The sequence below is a fragment of the Trachypithecus francoisi genome, unplaced genomic scaffold, assembly GCF_009764315.1.
Source record: "Trachypithecus francoisi isolate TF-2019V2 unplaced genomic scaffold, Tfra_2.0 Contig00738, whole genome shotgun sequence".
In the NCBI taxonomy this organism is placed as follows: Eukaryota; Metazoa; Chordata; class Mammalia; order Primates; family Cercopithecidae; genus Trachypithecus; species Trachypithecus francoisi.
In genome coordinates, this window is record NW_022680862.1 from 7,375 (window position 1) to 22,596 (window position 15,222).

The 15,222-nt window shown below is 47.9% G+C and overlaps 2 protein-coding genes across 2 annotated transcripts; both read left to right on the plus strand.

Moving 5' to 3' along the window:
* The first annotated feature begins 6,769 nt into the window (after positions 1 to 6,769).
* LOC117088230 (putative golgin subfamily A member 8D) lies at positions 6,770 to 14,835 on the plus strand. Its single transcript, XM_033219376.1, has 17 exons — positions 6,770 to 6,850; positions 7,708 to 7,746; positions 8,009 to 8,056; positions 8,145 to 8,229; positions 8,325 to 8,443; positions 9,471 to 9,560; positions 9,666 to 9,769; positions 9,963 to 10,050; positions 10,445 to 10,785; positions 11,052 to 11,120; positions 12,466 to 12,541; positions 12,972 to 13,063; positions 13,319 to 13,537; positions 13,620 to 13,720; positions 13,803 to 13,900; positions 14,000 to 14,155; positions 14,236 to 14,835. The coding sequence occupies exons 5-17, from the start codon at positions 8,356 to 8,358 to the stop codon at positions 14,424 to 14,426; spliced, it is 1,713 nt and encodes a 570-aa protein (XP_033075267.1). The 5' UTR covers positions 6,770 to 6,850; positions 7,708 to 7,746; positions 8,009 to 8,056; positions 8,145 to 8,229; positions 8,325 to 8,355; the 3' UTR covers positions 14,427 to 14,835.
* LOC117088238 (golgin subfamily A member 2-like) lies at positions 11,637 to 12,456 on the plus strand. The gene has a single exon (XM_033219386.1). The coding sequence runs from the start codon at positions 12,078 to 12,080 to the stop codon at positions 12,411 to 12,413; it is 336 nt and encodes a 111-aa protein (XP_033075277.1). The 5' UTR covers positions 11,637 to 12,077; the 3' UTR covers positions 12,414 to 12,456.
* Positions 14,836 to 15,222: the final 387 nt, after the last annotated feature.

The window sequence follows — 15,222 nt, forward strand, 5'->3', positions numbered from 1 at the left end:
GTGGCCTGGGTAGCCTGCGCCTCATCTCCAGCAATTCTGATGTGATTGGTCGGGGCTGTGGCCTGGGTGGCCTGGGTAGCCTGCGCCTCATCTCCAGCAATTCTGATGTGATTGGTCAGGGCTGTGGCCTGGGTAGCCTGCGCCTCATCTCCAGCAATTCTGAGGTGATTGGTCGGGGCTGTGGCCTGGGTAGCCTCATCTCCAGCAATTCTGATGTGATTGGACAGGGCTGTGGCCTGGGTAGCCTGGGTTGTGGTTTTTTAATGGTATCAGGTGATTCTGATTTGCCATCCAGGTTGAGAATCACTTTAGGCCCTTTCCAGCTCTTTAAACACATGTATTTATCTAGGAATGTATGAAAGCATAAGTTTTCTTGAGACTGCCTTTAACATCTGTAAAGACTTTCAAAGCAGCTTCCAAAACTTTTTTTAATGGCTGAATATTATTCAACAGGCAGCATTTGGGTTATAAAATTAGCTTTTGGTAGAGTTGACTTATGCCACCTGCAGCTTTTGCTCTCAAAAATAAATACTAGTTCTTTTGGCACAGTAGTTGTTTTAGCCTAAAGTTCCTCTTTGTAAGCCAGTTATTAAAAGTTGTGATGCAGCCAGGGCGAAGTGGCACACACCTGTAGTCCCAGCTACTCAAAAGGCTGAGGTGGGGGTATCGCTAGAGCCCAAGAAGTCAAGGCTGCAGTGAGCTGTGATTACAGCACTGCACGGCAGCCTGGGCCACAGAGCGAGACTCGTCTTTTAAAAACAGAGAATGTGATGAAAGGTGATGCTTGCCTCTCCCCCACCCTTTTACAGAGGCTACAGTGAGCCAAGATCCTGCCACTGCACTCCAACCTGGGTGAGAGAGCAAGACTGTCTCAAAAACAAAAACAACAAAACAAAACAAAACCCAAAAAACTACATATTAAGACAAGAAACAAATTAAACTAATGGTACAGACTACTGCTTTGTTTTCAGAAGATACCCTCCCCAAAAGTTACTGGTCTAAAATACAGTAGTACTATCTCTGTTTAGTAAGAACCTGGCAACATAACAGTGTTCTTATATGTAAAATGCTGTTCTTACCTTTCATTTCAGAATATACTTTTTAAATGTGAATGTCTGGATTTTCATTTTATAGCATGTTTGTGTCATTAGTGAAACTGGAAAAGCAAAATACAAAACAAGCCTCAGTTGAGAGTTCAAGTTGAGTCTGGAAACATCTGGAGTCCTGTGGACATCACCAGTAAAATTATCAATGTTCTAGTTCTGCGGCCATCTGCTTAGTAGAGCTTTTTGCATGTATCTTCTAAGAATTGTATCTGTTTTGTACTTTAGAAATGTCAGTTGCTGCATTCCTAAAGTGTTTATTTGCACTATGAGCCTATAGACTATCAGTTCCCTTTGGGTGGATTGTGGTTTAACTTGTAAATCAAATAAATCACTTAAACCACACCACTATTAAGTGAAACATTGAAATCATATCCATAAGAAATAAGAAGATATATTAGTTTTATAATTGGTATTTTAATTATTATATATGCAGGAAAGCACAGGTGATTGAATATTGTTAATTTTACCACTGTGTGTTTAGAAAAGTAAGAAGCAGTCAATTTTCACGTCAAAGACAGCATCTGAGAAGTTTTGTTGTGTCTAATAAGCCTATGTCCATGAAATATTTTAGTAGTGTGTGATGTTCCCCTGGCTTCTGGAAACAAGCATTCTATTTTCTGTTTCTATGAGTTTGACTCATGTTGAACCTAATGTAAGAGAAATCATACACTATTTGGCTTTGTGTGACTGACTCATTTCAATTAGTATAATGTTTTCAAGGTTCATCTATGTTGTAGCATGTGACAGGACTTCTTTCTTTTTTAAGGCTGATAATATTATAATATTCCCTGGCATGGATAGACCACATTGATTTATGTATTTATTTATTTATTTAGACAATCTCACTCCGTTGCCCAGGCTGGAGTGCAGTGGCATGATCATGGCTCACCGCAGTCTGAACCTCCCATTCTCAAGCGATCCTGCCGCCTCAGTCTCCCGAGTAGCTGGGACTACAGGCACATGACACCATCCCTGGATATTCATGTTTCTGTGTAACTGGTTGAGAAACAGAGGAGTAAAAGTCAAGAAACTGTCTTAAATAAATCTGGTGACAGCGGAAGAGAATATGAGACACATTGTCCTCACAGAGCCTTGAAGAGTGTGACAGTAGTTGAGGGCCACGCAGTTGTCTTAGAGTGAAGTGAGAACACAAACTGGCTTGGTAGTCCTGGGGATGGAAGGAGGAATGAAATGTGAACCTCATTGGTGGCAGAATCAAAATGTCTTGGGTCTTTGTAGTCAACTATTAAATGAGGAGGAGGAATTATTGACTGACTTAGGAAGAGGTAAAAAATGAGAAATACCAATAAAATACAAAGCTTGCAATTTTAGTCAGGGTAAAGCTTAAGCACTGTGTGATTCTAGATAGATTATTGAGCAGTTTTGTCCCATGTATTTTATATCCTGTATCTTCTAGCTGTGACCCTATTTCTTTATGTCTTGACATAGCCAAACATTTTTTAAACTAACAGCTTTATTGTCATACAGTTTTTATATGATAAGCCCCACCCTCAAGTGTACACTTCAGTGGTTTTTAGTATATTCAGAGTTATGCAAACATTACCACTTCCTAATTTCCAAATATTTTCATCTCCCCAAAAAGAAACCCCATACCCATTAGCAGTCACTCCCTGTACCTGACTCCCCCACCGTTGATCCCTGAAACCTCTGATCTAATTTCTATCTGTAGATTTGCCTGTCCTGGACATTTCATATAAATAGAATCATACAAAATGTGCCATTTTCTGACTGGCTTTTCTTTACAGAGATTATAAATCAAATGCCAGAAGAGCCTAAGCTTTAGGAAAGCGCTTGCTGTACAACTTTGACAACTGAAATTTTTTAAAGTTGAAAATCTGACTGTGTCTGTGTATGTAGCATATTATCCTTAGGTGACCCTTACTTTGATTATTAAGAATTTTTTCCCCTAGTATTCTTGAACGGTTTCAATATTCAGCAGGAACCCTTTGGAGACAAAGAGCAATAGGAATTTGGAACACATATTGACAAAATGAATGTAACTTATACAGTAGTAGAGTCGACCACTTTGAGGTGTCGATGCTGCTGAAAGTGTGTATTGAGGAAAAGTTTACTTACCTTACTTTTTGTGGAGGTGCTAGAAGTACTTCTGTCTTATGTTTATATCTCAAGAAACCTTTGCAGAGGTATTATGTGGTTGTGCAAATGTACTTTTTTTTGACCTGAAAATGCAAAAACTTCCTTTCTTTCCGCTTTCTGAGACTCTGCAACCTTAAAGGAAGAGTAGGATACTTTAAAGGAAAGGTGGTGGTGGTTGGGTAATGGGTAGCAATGTCTACTGTATACTTCCTTTCCCAAAACAAGTCCTTGTCTACCGTCAGCATTTCCAAAATGTGAAGATCAAGTGTGGTGTTAACTCAATAACTAATGACTAGACTTTGAGTGGTTGTGGAAGCAAAATCTCAGTGAGTGCCTGGAGGTTCTAATTGTGTTAAATCAGTAAGTGCACATTCTGTACAAAACTCTCTTAGCCCAGCGGCAGGTTTAAGGAGTGGGAGATAGATTTCTATGTTTCAGAAATCAAACACACAAACCGTAAAAATTTTTAATCCCATGATTCTTTGTCCAAGTTTAATTTTTTAGAGAGTTTTTCTTTAGATTTTCTTTCCTTTCCATTAAACTGTTACTTTGAAAGGTCCCAGGGTTTGCGCAAAGCAAGTGGGAAAGACACTGGCTTGGCTTCTCCAGGATAAGGGAGTGAAGAGGACTTCTTGCCCTCATTGTATTATTAAATAATGTCACGATAACAATGATTAAGGTGAATGAATGTTCTACAGTAGAAGTTTTTACATGGCTTCTCTACAAAATAATTTGTTTTAGTCAATGCAAGGATTCCTTTGGTTAGCTGGAATGGAAGATGTGCAGGCTGGAGTGGTCTTGGCAAGTCTTCTGGGGGGAAATACAGCATTTGGAAGGGTGGGAAGCAGAAGGAATCTCAGGCAAGGGAAAGGTGTGGACAGAGCCCCAGAGGACAGAACAGGTTGTGGTGGACTTGGTGTCCACATAGACCTCATCAGTGGTCTTAGCTTTTGTGTTTTCAAAATTACCACAGTTTGCGTTCTGAAACTGTCAGCCCCTTGATTTTATTTCAGGCATGCTATCTGTGTATTTTGAAATTTAAAATAACAGTAAAGGAGAAATGAAATTATTTTGTTTGAGAAAAAGTTAAAAGGTTAAAACATCTTGATCTAAGTAATTTTCTATGAGGAGATTTGATACATCCCCAGAAGCTGTCTTTGGTTCAGAGAACAGTCTTCAGACCTAGAAAGGACTTGAGGAGTCCCAGAGAGGAGATGTATGGTCTGAACCATTTGATTCTCACGACAGAATAAGTAAAAACAATTTTAACCATGAAACCATGCAGATGTTCCTATTTTGGATAGGATAAGGTCAATGCCATTGTCAGAGGAAAAACTTTTGGCCATCACAGGATGGGAGAGAAAGTTTGAGTTGTAAAGAATACTCCAATGCCATTAAAGGGAATGGGTTCTTCTGCCCCTATCTTTGGAATATTTAGGGCTAACTTCTTAGTTTTTGATATCATAAAAATTTCAAACTATTTTGTTCTAAGAGCCATTTCAAACAGTTGACTACAATTTCAAAGCAATTACATGAGAGTAATACCAATAGAATTTTTAAGTTGCCCATAGTCCTATATCCCTAACAATTATGTTCATGCTTGCATGTTCTCTTTTCATCTTTACTGTGTGCATACTTTCTTAGTAATGACATGTAGATTTTTTTAAGCAGGAATAATTCTCGAGATAATTTTGTATGTTTCCTTTTTTCCTTTTAAGGTGTGTATTGGGTGGAGGAGCATTATGCATGAAACTTCTCACAAAACAGGTGATTATTTTCTTATAATTCCCATTTTCACCCTCAATAGAGTGTTTTGATTATGTAAGTTAGATTGTAAGTAGAAGGTTCTCTTAAAGAAATTTTAGTGTTTTTTTTCATAGCCCCTACTTTCGAGGATGAAAAAGGTAAACCAGTAAAATGAAATTGTACTTGGTGCTGAATCTGTGCCAGGATAGGCATTAAGAGTTTCCTCTATTTAAGGTTCTAATTTGCTCGTTTTGGGCACTTAGAACATCAGGTTGTTGTTTTTTTGTGAGATTCTGGAAATGGTCCCATTTTACTTTTTCCCCTTGACTCCAGACTTTTTAACAATGATCTGCTGCTGTTGAGGCATATGAGGCTTGGGTTGTCCTCTTTCTGATAAATTCCCAGATTTAACAGAAAGGCTGCCTTCTGCCATGAGGACACATTGATATAAAAGTTTGAGAGGTACTTGCGTACTTCTTCACACTAACAGACATGTGAGGATGTATGACTCTAAACCACACGGCATCCAGTTCCTGCCTACTTAATGTTTAGTTTTCTACCTCTGCCTCTGGTGTTTGTCCTTGGCAGTTGCTGATTCTTGGTAAAACCCCAGAGCTTGGAGTCAGAAGACTGAGTTTCAAAGTTCCAGTATTGCCTTTTCCTTTTCTTTTTTTTTTTTTCCTATCCATATCAATCCCTCTCAGTGACTAAATGATTGTGACAACAATGTGTACAGTTGTTGGTGTCATTAAATCAGATGGTGTATAAGAGTATTTTGTAAAAACTGTAAAGGAGGATGTGGCTGTAGGGGCTGATGGTTCTCATGAGTATCACTGCTCTTCTTTCCCACAGTTTAAAGAATATTGGCAGAGAAACAGCCCTGGTGTTCCCGCAGGGGTGAAGAGGGACAGGAAAACAAATGGCAGTGTCCCCGAGACAGCCACTTCTGGTGGTGCCACTCACCTCGGGATGTGAGTCTTGGCTGACCAGGCTCCTGGGGGCAGGGGGCACAAGGGGCAGTAGAGGGTAATTGTTAAGATTGTGGATGGACTGTTGGGTACTGGTTCAGAATTCTGGGTTTGAATCCTGCCTCTCCATCTGCTAGGGATAGGATTTAGGGTGAGTTGCTTGAGCTCTTTGGGCCTCTCTTTGCACATCTGTATAATAGAGGTGGTATTATTGTTTGACTTCCATTTGTGAGGTTTAAATGAGATTTGTTAGTGTTGTATGTTACTCTCTAGTACATGGCCTGCTGTAAACACCCAGGACACCAGGATATGGTCATTGCTGTTTAATTTTCCTCATCCCCAGTCTCAAGGGGAAGCCAGGACAATGAGAACAGCCACTTGCCATCAGGAGTCACAGAAAAAGGGCCCCAGGGTGGGATGGTGGGGAGATAAAAACCATGAGAGAAGTTGGCACAAAGGAGTTATGGGACAAAGGGTCCAACATAGGCAGAAAAGAAAATGTTGCCAGTTGATGGGGAAGAACGAAAGTCAGAGGGCTTAGACACTGAGGGGGACAGAACATCTCCATGTGCACTCTCATCTCTTGTAGTCAGCAACAGGTATCGACGGAGAGGGCCCTACGTCATCTGCACCCCTCAAGGATCTGGAGGTAAGAGGCTCTGGGCGGAGGTGCAGTGACCCCGCAGGCCAGCCCTCCAACCTCCTCCCACAGTGGGGAGTGGGTGCCCCTCTGCCAGCTGAGACAGCCCACACACACCCCAGCCCTAATGATTGTTCTCTCTACCTCTCCCCCACTCCTCCTCCACCTCCTCTTCTCTACATGCACCTCAGAGCCCGTGCCAAGAACTACCAGCAGCCCTGGACTCGAGGTCCGTCAAAATCGGTCAACTGAAGAACACCATCAAATCCTTGGTAAGAGTCCAGTGGGGTCTCCTGACTCCACGCTGCCAATCCCAGGCTCCAGTTTCCCCTTGGGGCCCTAAAGAAAGGGACTGGGGGCCCCTGGTGCCAAGCACTAATATGGACCTGGGGCGCCCAGACCTCACTTGGAGGGACCCCAGAGCACGCAGTGTGGCTGTTCTTTTGCTGCCCTCTTTGCCGACTCTCTCCTCTCCACACACCCCTGCTCGAGTCCTTGCTACACACGCCCTGGGGTTGTGGCCTCTCGGGGGAGTGCGAGCCTGACTGGTTATCAGGGGCCCCGTATTTCTGCCATGACTCAGTCCCTAATTTGCTCTTTGATTCTGGACAAGTCGCCTCTCCTTTCTGGACTCGTGTTTCCAGAGGAGGTAGTGAGTATCAAAGGTGTCTGTTAGCTGTGAGAGTCTGAGATTTAAAGGCCCCCTAGAATGGAAACCTCAGGGCCAAGGGCTCCTGTCTGTCCTTTTCCGTTAGCCTATACCTGCTGTGAAGAACCGTACCTGGCGGTTCGTGCACAGTAAATGTTTATTGAATGAACGCACTTTTCTAAATCACAAGCGGGCAGAAGCGGGGGCCTTTCTCAAACTCCAACTCTAGAGGTTTATGTTCCTGTCCTCTCAAGAGATTCCACATTCAGACTTCGAGTTCTGTGGCTGTGGGCAAAAACCAACAAAGACCCAAATCCTCTGTCCTTGGGAGCTTGAGGAGAGTTGACCAGTTCGTGTTCCCATTGGGTCTGAGAACTTTACCTTTAAAATCCATCCCTGGCCCTTGCCTACTGCTTCCTGGCCTGGGGAATAGAGTTGAGGGAGCCACCCTCAGTCACCTTAATTTGACTCTGCCCACAGAAACAACAGAAGAAACAAGTGGAACATCAGCTGGAAGAAGTAACGTGATTTCTTTATTTGCTCACAACATGACTGCTGGGTTTGGGGGACACTCAGATGTAGAGGCCCCAGTCTCCTCTCCCCCTTCTCCCAGCCTGGGGAAGAAGGCTCACCCCTCAGATTCCACCCCATCCCCACAGGGTTCCTGATAACCTGGTCCCATGGGTGGGCCTGTCCTGGGGCAGTGGTGGTGTTCTGGGGCATGTCTCTTGCTGCCATCTCTGCCTCCCCCGGTAAGAGCTCTGTCTTCCTCTTCCTATAGGAAAAGAAAGCAAACATCGTGAAACAGAAAACTGAAAGGGAGCTAGAGGTGAGTGGAGGGTGTGAAGTTTTCTCCTCTCCTCCGGAGAATGTTTCTTTCCTTCTCTTTCAGCACTTGCTTGGCTTTTCTCCCAAAGGTTCAAATCCAGAGCCTGAACATGCAGACAGGGAAACTAAGTACGGACCTGTATCACATGAAACGTTCTCTCAGATACTTTGAAGGTGGGAATCTGGGCACCCTGTCATCCTTCAACCTGGCACTTTGACAGGTCTTTAGGGGGAGTCCTTTGGGCCCCATCTCAACTCTCTCATTACAGAGGAGTCCAAGGATCTGGTCAGTCACCTGCAATGTTCATTGCAGCATACAGGAGAGACAGGAGAGTTAGAGCAGGTTCTGTCTGCTGTCACCGCCACACAGAAGAAGAAGGCGAAACGGGTGAGTCTGACCACCTGCCCCGTCCCCTGGGAGCCCGGCTTCACAGATGGAGGAGTGAGCCTAAAGGTCCCTTCTGCAGGATGGAGTGTCCTGCCCAGGAGGCAGCATGGCCATGTCTCGCTGCTTTTGTGTGTAGTTGTTAGAGGCAGCCTGGGGCTGAGTCAGCTGCTGTGGGTGAGTTGGGAGGTGCGATGGGGTGTGAGCACTGGATGCAGAGCTTGGAGGCCAAGTGCCTGCCCTGCCCTTACCTGTGGTCTTGGCCAAGTCCTAGGTGGAGTATTGGGTACTTGTTCTGTGAAGGTCCAGAAGAGTACCTTTAGTATGTTACCATTTCTGTAGAGAGAGGAAACATGTGCATGTGTGTGTGTGTGTACATATAAAAACATGTCTGCAACGGTTCATAAAAAAACTCGGGAGAGAACAACAAGGTGGCTGGGAGATACTTCCCTTCTGTACCTTCTGAGTTTTGCACTATGCAAAGGTATCATCATTTCAAAAACTGAGCAAAAGATTATTTTTCCCCTTGCTATCTGTGCTCCCAACCCCAGCAAGAAAAATGGGCTTAGAGAATCAGATAGACCTGGGTGTTCAAATCCCAGCTCTGCCTAAGTGATCTTAGGCAAGCATTTAACATCAAATACTCCATGTTTTTTCATCTACACAATGGAGGGAATCATAGTAACTGTCTCCTATGGTGGTTGTGAGGATTAAATGGGATTGCTAGCATGGCACCTGGTGAAGCACTGCATAAAGGTTCAAACAGTGGTAGTAATAACAGTAGTAACAATAGTAATATTACCTGATCTCTCTGGGTCTCAGTTAGCCAGCTGTAAATTCCATCTTGTTCCCTGTCCCAACTGAGTTCTTTTAAAAACCAGACCATGGGCTTGATCTTTACTGACCAGACCACGGCCTTGATCTTTACTGATCGAGTTGTATATTGAGCCTAGCTCTAGCCCTTTTAAGGGGCACTGTGTGGAATGGCCCAGGCTCCCCAGATTGAAACTTCTCACTCTTCACCATCCAGTCCTGAGCCACTGGAAAGCATATACAGAGTGGAAGTTAGAGCGGTCCATACGGGAGCAGGCACTGCTGAAAGCACAGCTGACACAGTTGAGGTTTTGCAGAGGGAGGGAGGGAAGGAAGATGACCCCAGGTGGCCAGGAGCAGGTGAGGACCAGTGACAGCCCTTCCTAACTTCTGTGCCCATTCTTGCAGATGGAGGAGTCGCTAAAGCAAGCCCAGCTAGAGAGAGATGAATATGCTCAACATCTAGAAGGAGAGAGGGCCCGGTGGCAGCAGAGGATGAGGAAAATGTCGCAGGAGGTGAGATCTGATCCTTTAGCCCCCCGACCTTAGATGGGTCACTGGATCTTTCTGGGCATCTGTAACATGGAAATAGTACAGCCAGAGGTAGTCATGGGTCTGGGTTTTGTGGAGGTGGGGAGAGAGAGGGAGACGGCAGCCACCAGCCACCAGCCTCTCTCTCCAGGGCCCTTTATCCCTGTGCTTTGGGCAGGTTCGCACCCTGAAGGAGGAGAGGCAGCAAGATATGTGTCGGGTAGAGGAGTTGGAGAGGCGCTTGTCCACACTCAAAAACCAGATGGGTAAGATGGGGCTGGCGTGACCTGGGAGCAGGCCTGGCATCAGAGGGCTGTGGGGGAGCTTAGAATGCCCCAGGGAGGTGGGTGGATGGGAGGGCTTTGAGGCAGAGGGAAAGAGGTCTGTGTCAGGAGACGGCAAGTCTTGTCATCTCCATGAGCCTCAGTGTCCCCATCAGCACAGAGGGCCCGTTGTCAGCCACCCACAGTGCTCTCCATCTGAAAGTGGTTGGAAGACTGGCTACCATCCGGGTGTGAGGAATCATTAGCAGTGAGGCCAAGTTTGGGGAGCCTGAGAGGAGCTGTGCACCAAGAGGAGGGGTTTTTTTGTTGTTGTTGTTGTTGTTTTGTTTTTGTTTTTGAGAATCCAGAGGCCCTTATTGTCTGCTTCCTTTCTCAGCTGAACCCCTGCCCCCGGAGCCCCCAGCAGTGCCCCCTGAGGAGGAGCTGCAGCACCTGAGGAAGGAACTAGAGCAAGTGTCAGCAGAGCTCCAGGCCCAGGTGGAAAACCATCAGCACGTGAGTCTCCTGAACCAGGCACAAAAGGAGAGGCTTCGGGAGCAGGAGGAGAAGCTTCGGGAGCAGCAGGAGAGGCTTCGGGAGCAGGAGGAGAAGCTTCGGGAGCAGGAGGAGAAGCTTCAGGAGCAGCAGGAGAAGCTTCAGGAGCAGCAGGAGAGGCTTCGAAAGCAGGAGGAGAGGCTTCAGCAGCTGGCCGAGCCACAGAGCGGCATCGAGGAGCTGGTGCGTTGCCCCACCTGGGGAGCCTGCCTTCCTCCCTAGTCCTCCAGGCCTTTGTTTCCCCACTTGTAAAATGGGGCAATGTAGCCCTCATGTGAAATGTTACTTCTAAAGCCACCTGTGAGCCAGAGCCCTGCTCTGGTGGCTGGGGAGAGAGGGGATGATTTTTCTAACCTGCCTCCACCCTTCCTGGTGCCATGGGAGGCAGACACCAAGTTCTGGGGTCTCCAGCTGCAGTGGGTGGCTGCTGATTGCTTCTCTCTGTCCAGAACAACGAGAACAAGAGCGCACTGCAGGTGGAGCAGCAAGTAGAGGAGCTACAGGAGAAGCTGGGTGAGGTGAGGGAGACAGTAACCTCCACCCCATCCAAGAAGGCCTGGAAGGCGGGCACCAGCCTCTGGGGATGGGAGGTGCCAGGCCAGAAGCAGCTCCAGCCTGGGGGAGGTGACCCCAGCACCCTTCAGGGCAGTCCCGTGACTGTTTCTTGCTTTCTACCCTCTGACTTTTAGAGGTGGGTAGCCCTGGGCTTCTCCCAGGTCTGGACATCATCATCCCAGCTAGAGGCATAGAGTCCCCCAATCATAGGGGAAGAGACGGTGGTATAAGAGGCTCCTTATGCCAGGCGTGGTGGCTCATGCCTATAATCCCAGCACTTTGGGAGGCTGAGTCAGGAGAATTACTTGAGGTCGGAGTTCAAGATCAGCCTGGCCAACATTGTAAAACCTCATCTCTACTAAAATTACAAAAAAAAAAAAAAGTATCCTGGCATGGTGGCTCATGCCTGTAATCCCACCTACTCAGGAGGCTGAGGCCTGAGAATCACTTGAGCTCAGGAGGTGGAGGTTGCACTGAGCTGAGATTGCACCACTGCACTCCAGCCTGGGCCACAGAGTGACACTGTGTCACAAAATAAAACAAAAAGGCTCATTAGATTAAAACTGGATTCCAGCCTCGGTTCCACTGGTCGCCATTCAAGTACTTTGCATCTCTAAGTCTCTGTTTCTTTAATTTCAAAAGGAAGTTAGCATTTTCCTTACAGAGGTGCTGAGGATTAAGTGAGATAATACATGGAAAGCATTAGGCCTGTAGCACACTTAGCAGATGGCGGCTGGCTCCCACTGCTTTTCTACCAGTCTGTGTCCTACAGTTTAAATGGTGAGAAGAGGGTATGAGATTTGAGGCTGACGAAGGAGGCATGTTGTTCTAGGAAAGGGAGCCAGTCACCTAGGCCTGGAGCAAGGGGCGAGGGTCCTGGGCAGGCGACAGAGCCCCACAGTGCCCTCACTACCCTACTGATGGGCCCAGAAGTTGGAAGCCAGCAGCCACATGCCCTCACACCCAGGGTCTTCCTGCAGGTGGAGTTGAAGAGCCAAGACGCTCAGAGTCTGCAGCAGCAGCCAGACCGTTACCTGGGTCACCTGCAGCAGTCCTTGGCCATCTATCAGCAGCAGGTGGCCGCCTATCATCAGCTGACCTCTGAGAAGGAGGCGCTGCACAGGCAGTTACTGCAGCAGACCCAGCTAATGAACCAGCTGCAGCAGCAGGAATCTTGGGGCAAAGCGATGGCCAAGATGGCCCGCCAAAAGTTACAGGAGATCCAGGGGAGGGAGCTGCTGAGGATGGGGCCGTGAGGGGAACGACCTGGCAAACTCCGTGCCTTTTCACTCCTTCCTGGCCCCTTAGGAGCACCTGGAGGCTGCCAGCCAGCAGAATCAGCAGCTGCAGGACCAACTGAACCTCATGGTTCTCCCTGGGGAAGGTACAGGAGACCGCTCAGAGGAAGAGGAAAGAGCCCCAGGAGGAAGGGGGGTACTGTGAGCAGCGTAGGATTGAGGAGTTGGAAGAGACCTTTAGAACAGCTGGTCATTATGCCGACTGGGTGCCTGCACTAAGTTCGGCATCAATATGGTGACCTCCTGGGAGCGGGGGGCCACCACGTTGCCTAAGGATGGCTGAACTGGCCGGGTCAGAAAGGGAGCAGGTCAGAACTCCCACACCGACTGGTAGTGGGACTGTGCCTGGGGAGTATAGCAAGATCTTGGGTCTTAAACATAAAAATAAAGAACAGCAGCTCATTCCTCTCTGGGGAGGGGCTGGCTCAGGGTTACCCAGTGAGGGTGGAGGCAGAGTTGGGTCCACAGTACCTGCCTTGTTGGGTTGTCTGAGGAGCCCTCTGGCCACCCCCACAGGAGATGGAGGAGGACATCTGGACAGTGAGGAGGAGGAGGGACCTCGGCCCATGCCGAGCGTCCCAGAGGACATGGAGAGCTGGGAGGCCATGGTGAGCCTGACTGCCCCTGCACCCATTTTGCCACCTTCCTCTGTGGTCCCTGCAAGACCCCTTTATTCTCTTAGTTTCCCTGCCTTCTGATTTCTCTGCACCCTCACCCCTTCCAGGAGCCAGGGGTCAGACCCCATTTCCTCTGTGACCAACAGGTGCACACTCTGAGGCCCCAAGGGAAGGGGCTGCGCTCCACCTCTCTGCCCCATTTGTTCTGCATCTGCCCCTATACGAATGCTCACCTCTTGCCCTCAGGTGCCATTTTTCAACTCCGCTGGAGCCAGTGCCCAGGAGGAGCAGGCACAGTTACGGGAGCAGGAGACAGAGCAGAGGGTGTGCTGCCAGCGCCTGGCTCACACGGTGCCCTCGGCCGAGGAGGAGCTGGAGGCAGCCGTCCCAGCCCCAGGGACTGGGGGTGAGTCTGTGATTGGGGAGACCCAGCGGGGCCTGTGGGAAGTCATGGAGAAGCTGGAGGTGAGTGAGTGTGGCATGGGCCAAGAAGGGCAGGGGTGGGACAGGCCGCTACCGAGATGTGACCCCATTATTTTGGCTCCAGAGCGGCCTTATGGACCTCCTGGAGGAGCAGACAGACCTGAGAGAGCGTGTGGAGAAACTACAAGTTCAATTCATCCAGTACTGGAGAGAAAGATGCCATCAGTGAGTGGGAGGTCAGGGCATGGCAGGGGGAGCTGCAGGGCCCTCAGAGGGGCCCCAGCGTCTGAGCCCTGTCTTCCCACAGGAAAATTCGTCACCTTATAAATGAACCAGGAGGCAATGTCAAAGATGCAGCGCGGGGAGGACATCATCAGGCTGGCCCAGGACTGGGAGGAGATGAAGGTAGCGTGTGCAACATCTCTGCGGGGGTGGGGATGCGGTGGGGTGGGCATGAGGGTGGGTGCCGGCAGCGGCGTGACAGCTGAGCACCCCTCCCTCCAGGTAAAGCTGCTGCCGCTTCAGGAGATGCTGTTGGGGCTTGCAGTGACTACAGTGAGGGGCACAGCAAACTCCTGGCCTCTTCCCAGAACCCTGCTGATGAGCCTGGTCCAGGAGCCCCAGTCCCCCAGGAGCTTGGGGCTGCCCACAAGCATGGTGGTGAGTAGAGCCCTCAGGCGGGGTGGGCAGGCAGGGGGTGCTGGCGCTGCACTCAGATCCCCGCCTCCAACTCTCCAAAGATATTCATGAGATGAGCCTCACCAACAGCGAGGAGCCAGCGCAAGGAGAGGACACGGAGGGTTCTCCCCACAACAACCCTACTGCACAGCCCATCGTGCAGGAGCACCAGGAGAACCAGGAGCACCCAGGCTTCGGCAGCAAACGCCCTGTGCCATTCTTTTGCTGGGCTTGGCTGCTGAGAAGGAGATAAACATCACCATCATCAAAGAGCCAGTCAAGACATTTTAAAAATAGAGTTATGGGGTGAATCTCCTACACAATCCATTTCCTTCCTTTGAATGTTAGAGCCACTCATGATTATTTGTGTTTCTAATTTATAGTTTAAGTTTGTTTGTAAAAAGTTAAAAGAGAGTGGGTCTCTGTGGGTTTCACTGAGGTTCACTCTGGCATCCTTTAGCATTTTTCTTTTTTAATTTCATAATTGTAGGTCATTAGCATGCATATCAAGTTTGCCGTTACATGGTGGGAGTTCAAACACACAAAGACCCACTGTTTGCACAAAACTGTTCTCGCTGGTTTGGAATAGGCTGCCATGCTTTTTTAATGTTGTTGCAGCATGTATATTCATTATAGAATTCAGATAAAATTTGCTTATGTTCGGCTGGGCGCGGTGGCTCATGCCTGTAATCCCAGCACTTTGGGAGGCCGAGACGGGCGGATCACAAGGTCAGGAGATCGAGACCATGGTGAAACCCCGTCTCTACTAAAAATACAAAAAAAAAAAAAGCCGGGCACGGTGGCGGGCGCCTGTACTCCCAGCTACTCAGGAGGCTGAGGCAGGAGAATGGCGTGAACCCGGGAGGCGGAGCTTGCAGTGAGCCAAGATCGCGCCACTGCACTCCAGCCTGGGCCACAGAGCGAGACTCCATCTCAAAAAAAAAAAAAAAAAAAAAAAAATTTGCTTATGTTCTGCTATTATGTTTGATCTTAATCACAGTGAGCCCTTCATTAGCTCAATATGTGGTTTACCTCCAAGTGTGCACTGT

What these genes read in the sequence shown, in the direction of transcription:
- LOC117088230 (XM_033219376.1), top strand. Translation starts at nt 8,356, where the DNA reads ATGTTCATTGCAGCATACAGGAGAGACAGGAGAGTTAGAGCAGGTTCT. An exon ending in AGAGCGGCATCGAGGAGCTG is followed by an intron (nt 10,786 to 11,051) that starts GTGCGTTGCCCC and finishes CTCTCTGTCCAG; the next exon opens with AACAACGAGAACAAGAGCGC. An exon ending in TACAGGAGAAGCTGGGTGAG is followed by an intron (nt 11,121 to 12,465) that starts GTGAGGGAGACA and finishes CTGGCCCCTTAG; the next exon opens with GAGCACCTGGAGGCTGCCAG.
- LOC117088238 (XM_033219386.1), top strand. Translation starts at nt 12,078, where the DNA reads ATGGGCCCAGAAGTTGGAAGCCAGCAGCCACATGCCCTCACACCCAGG.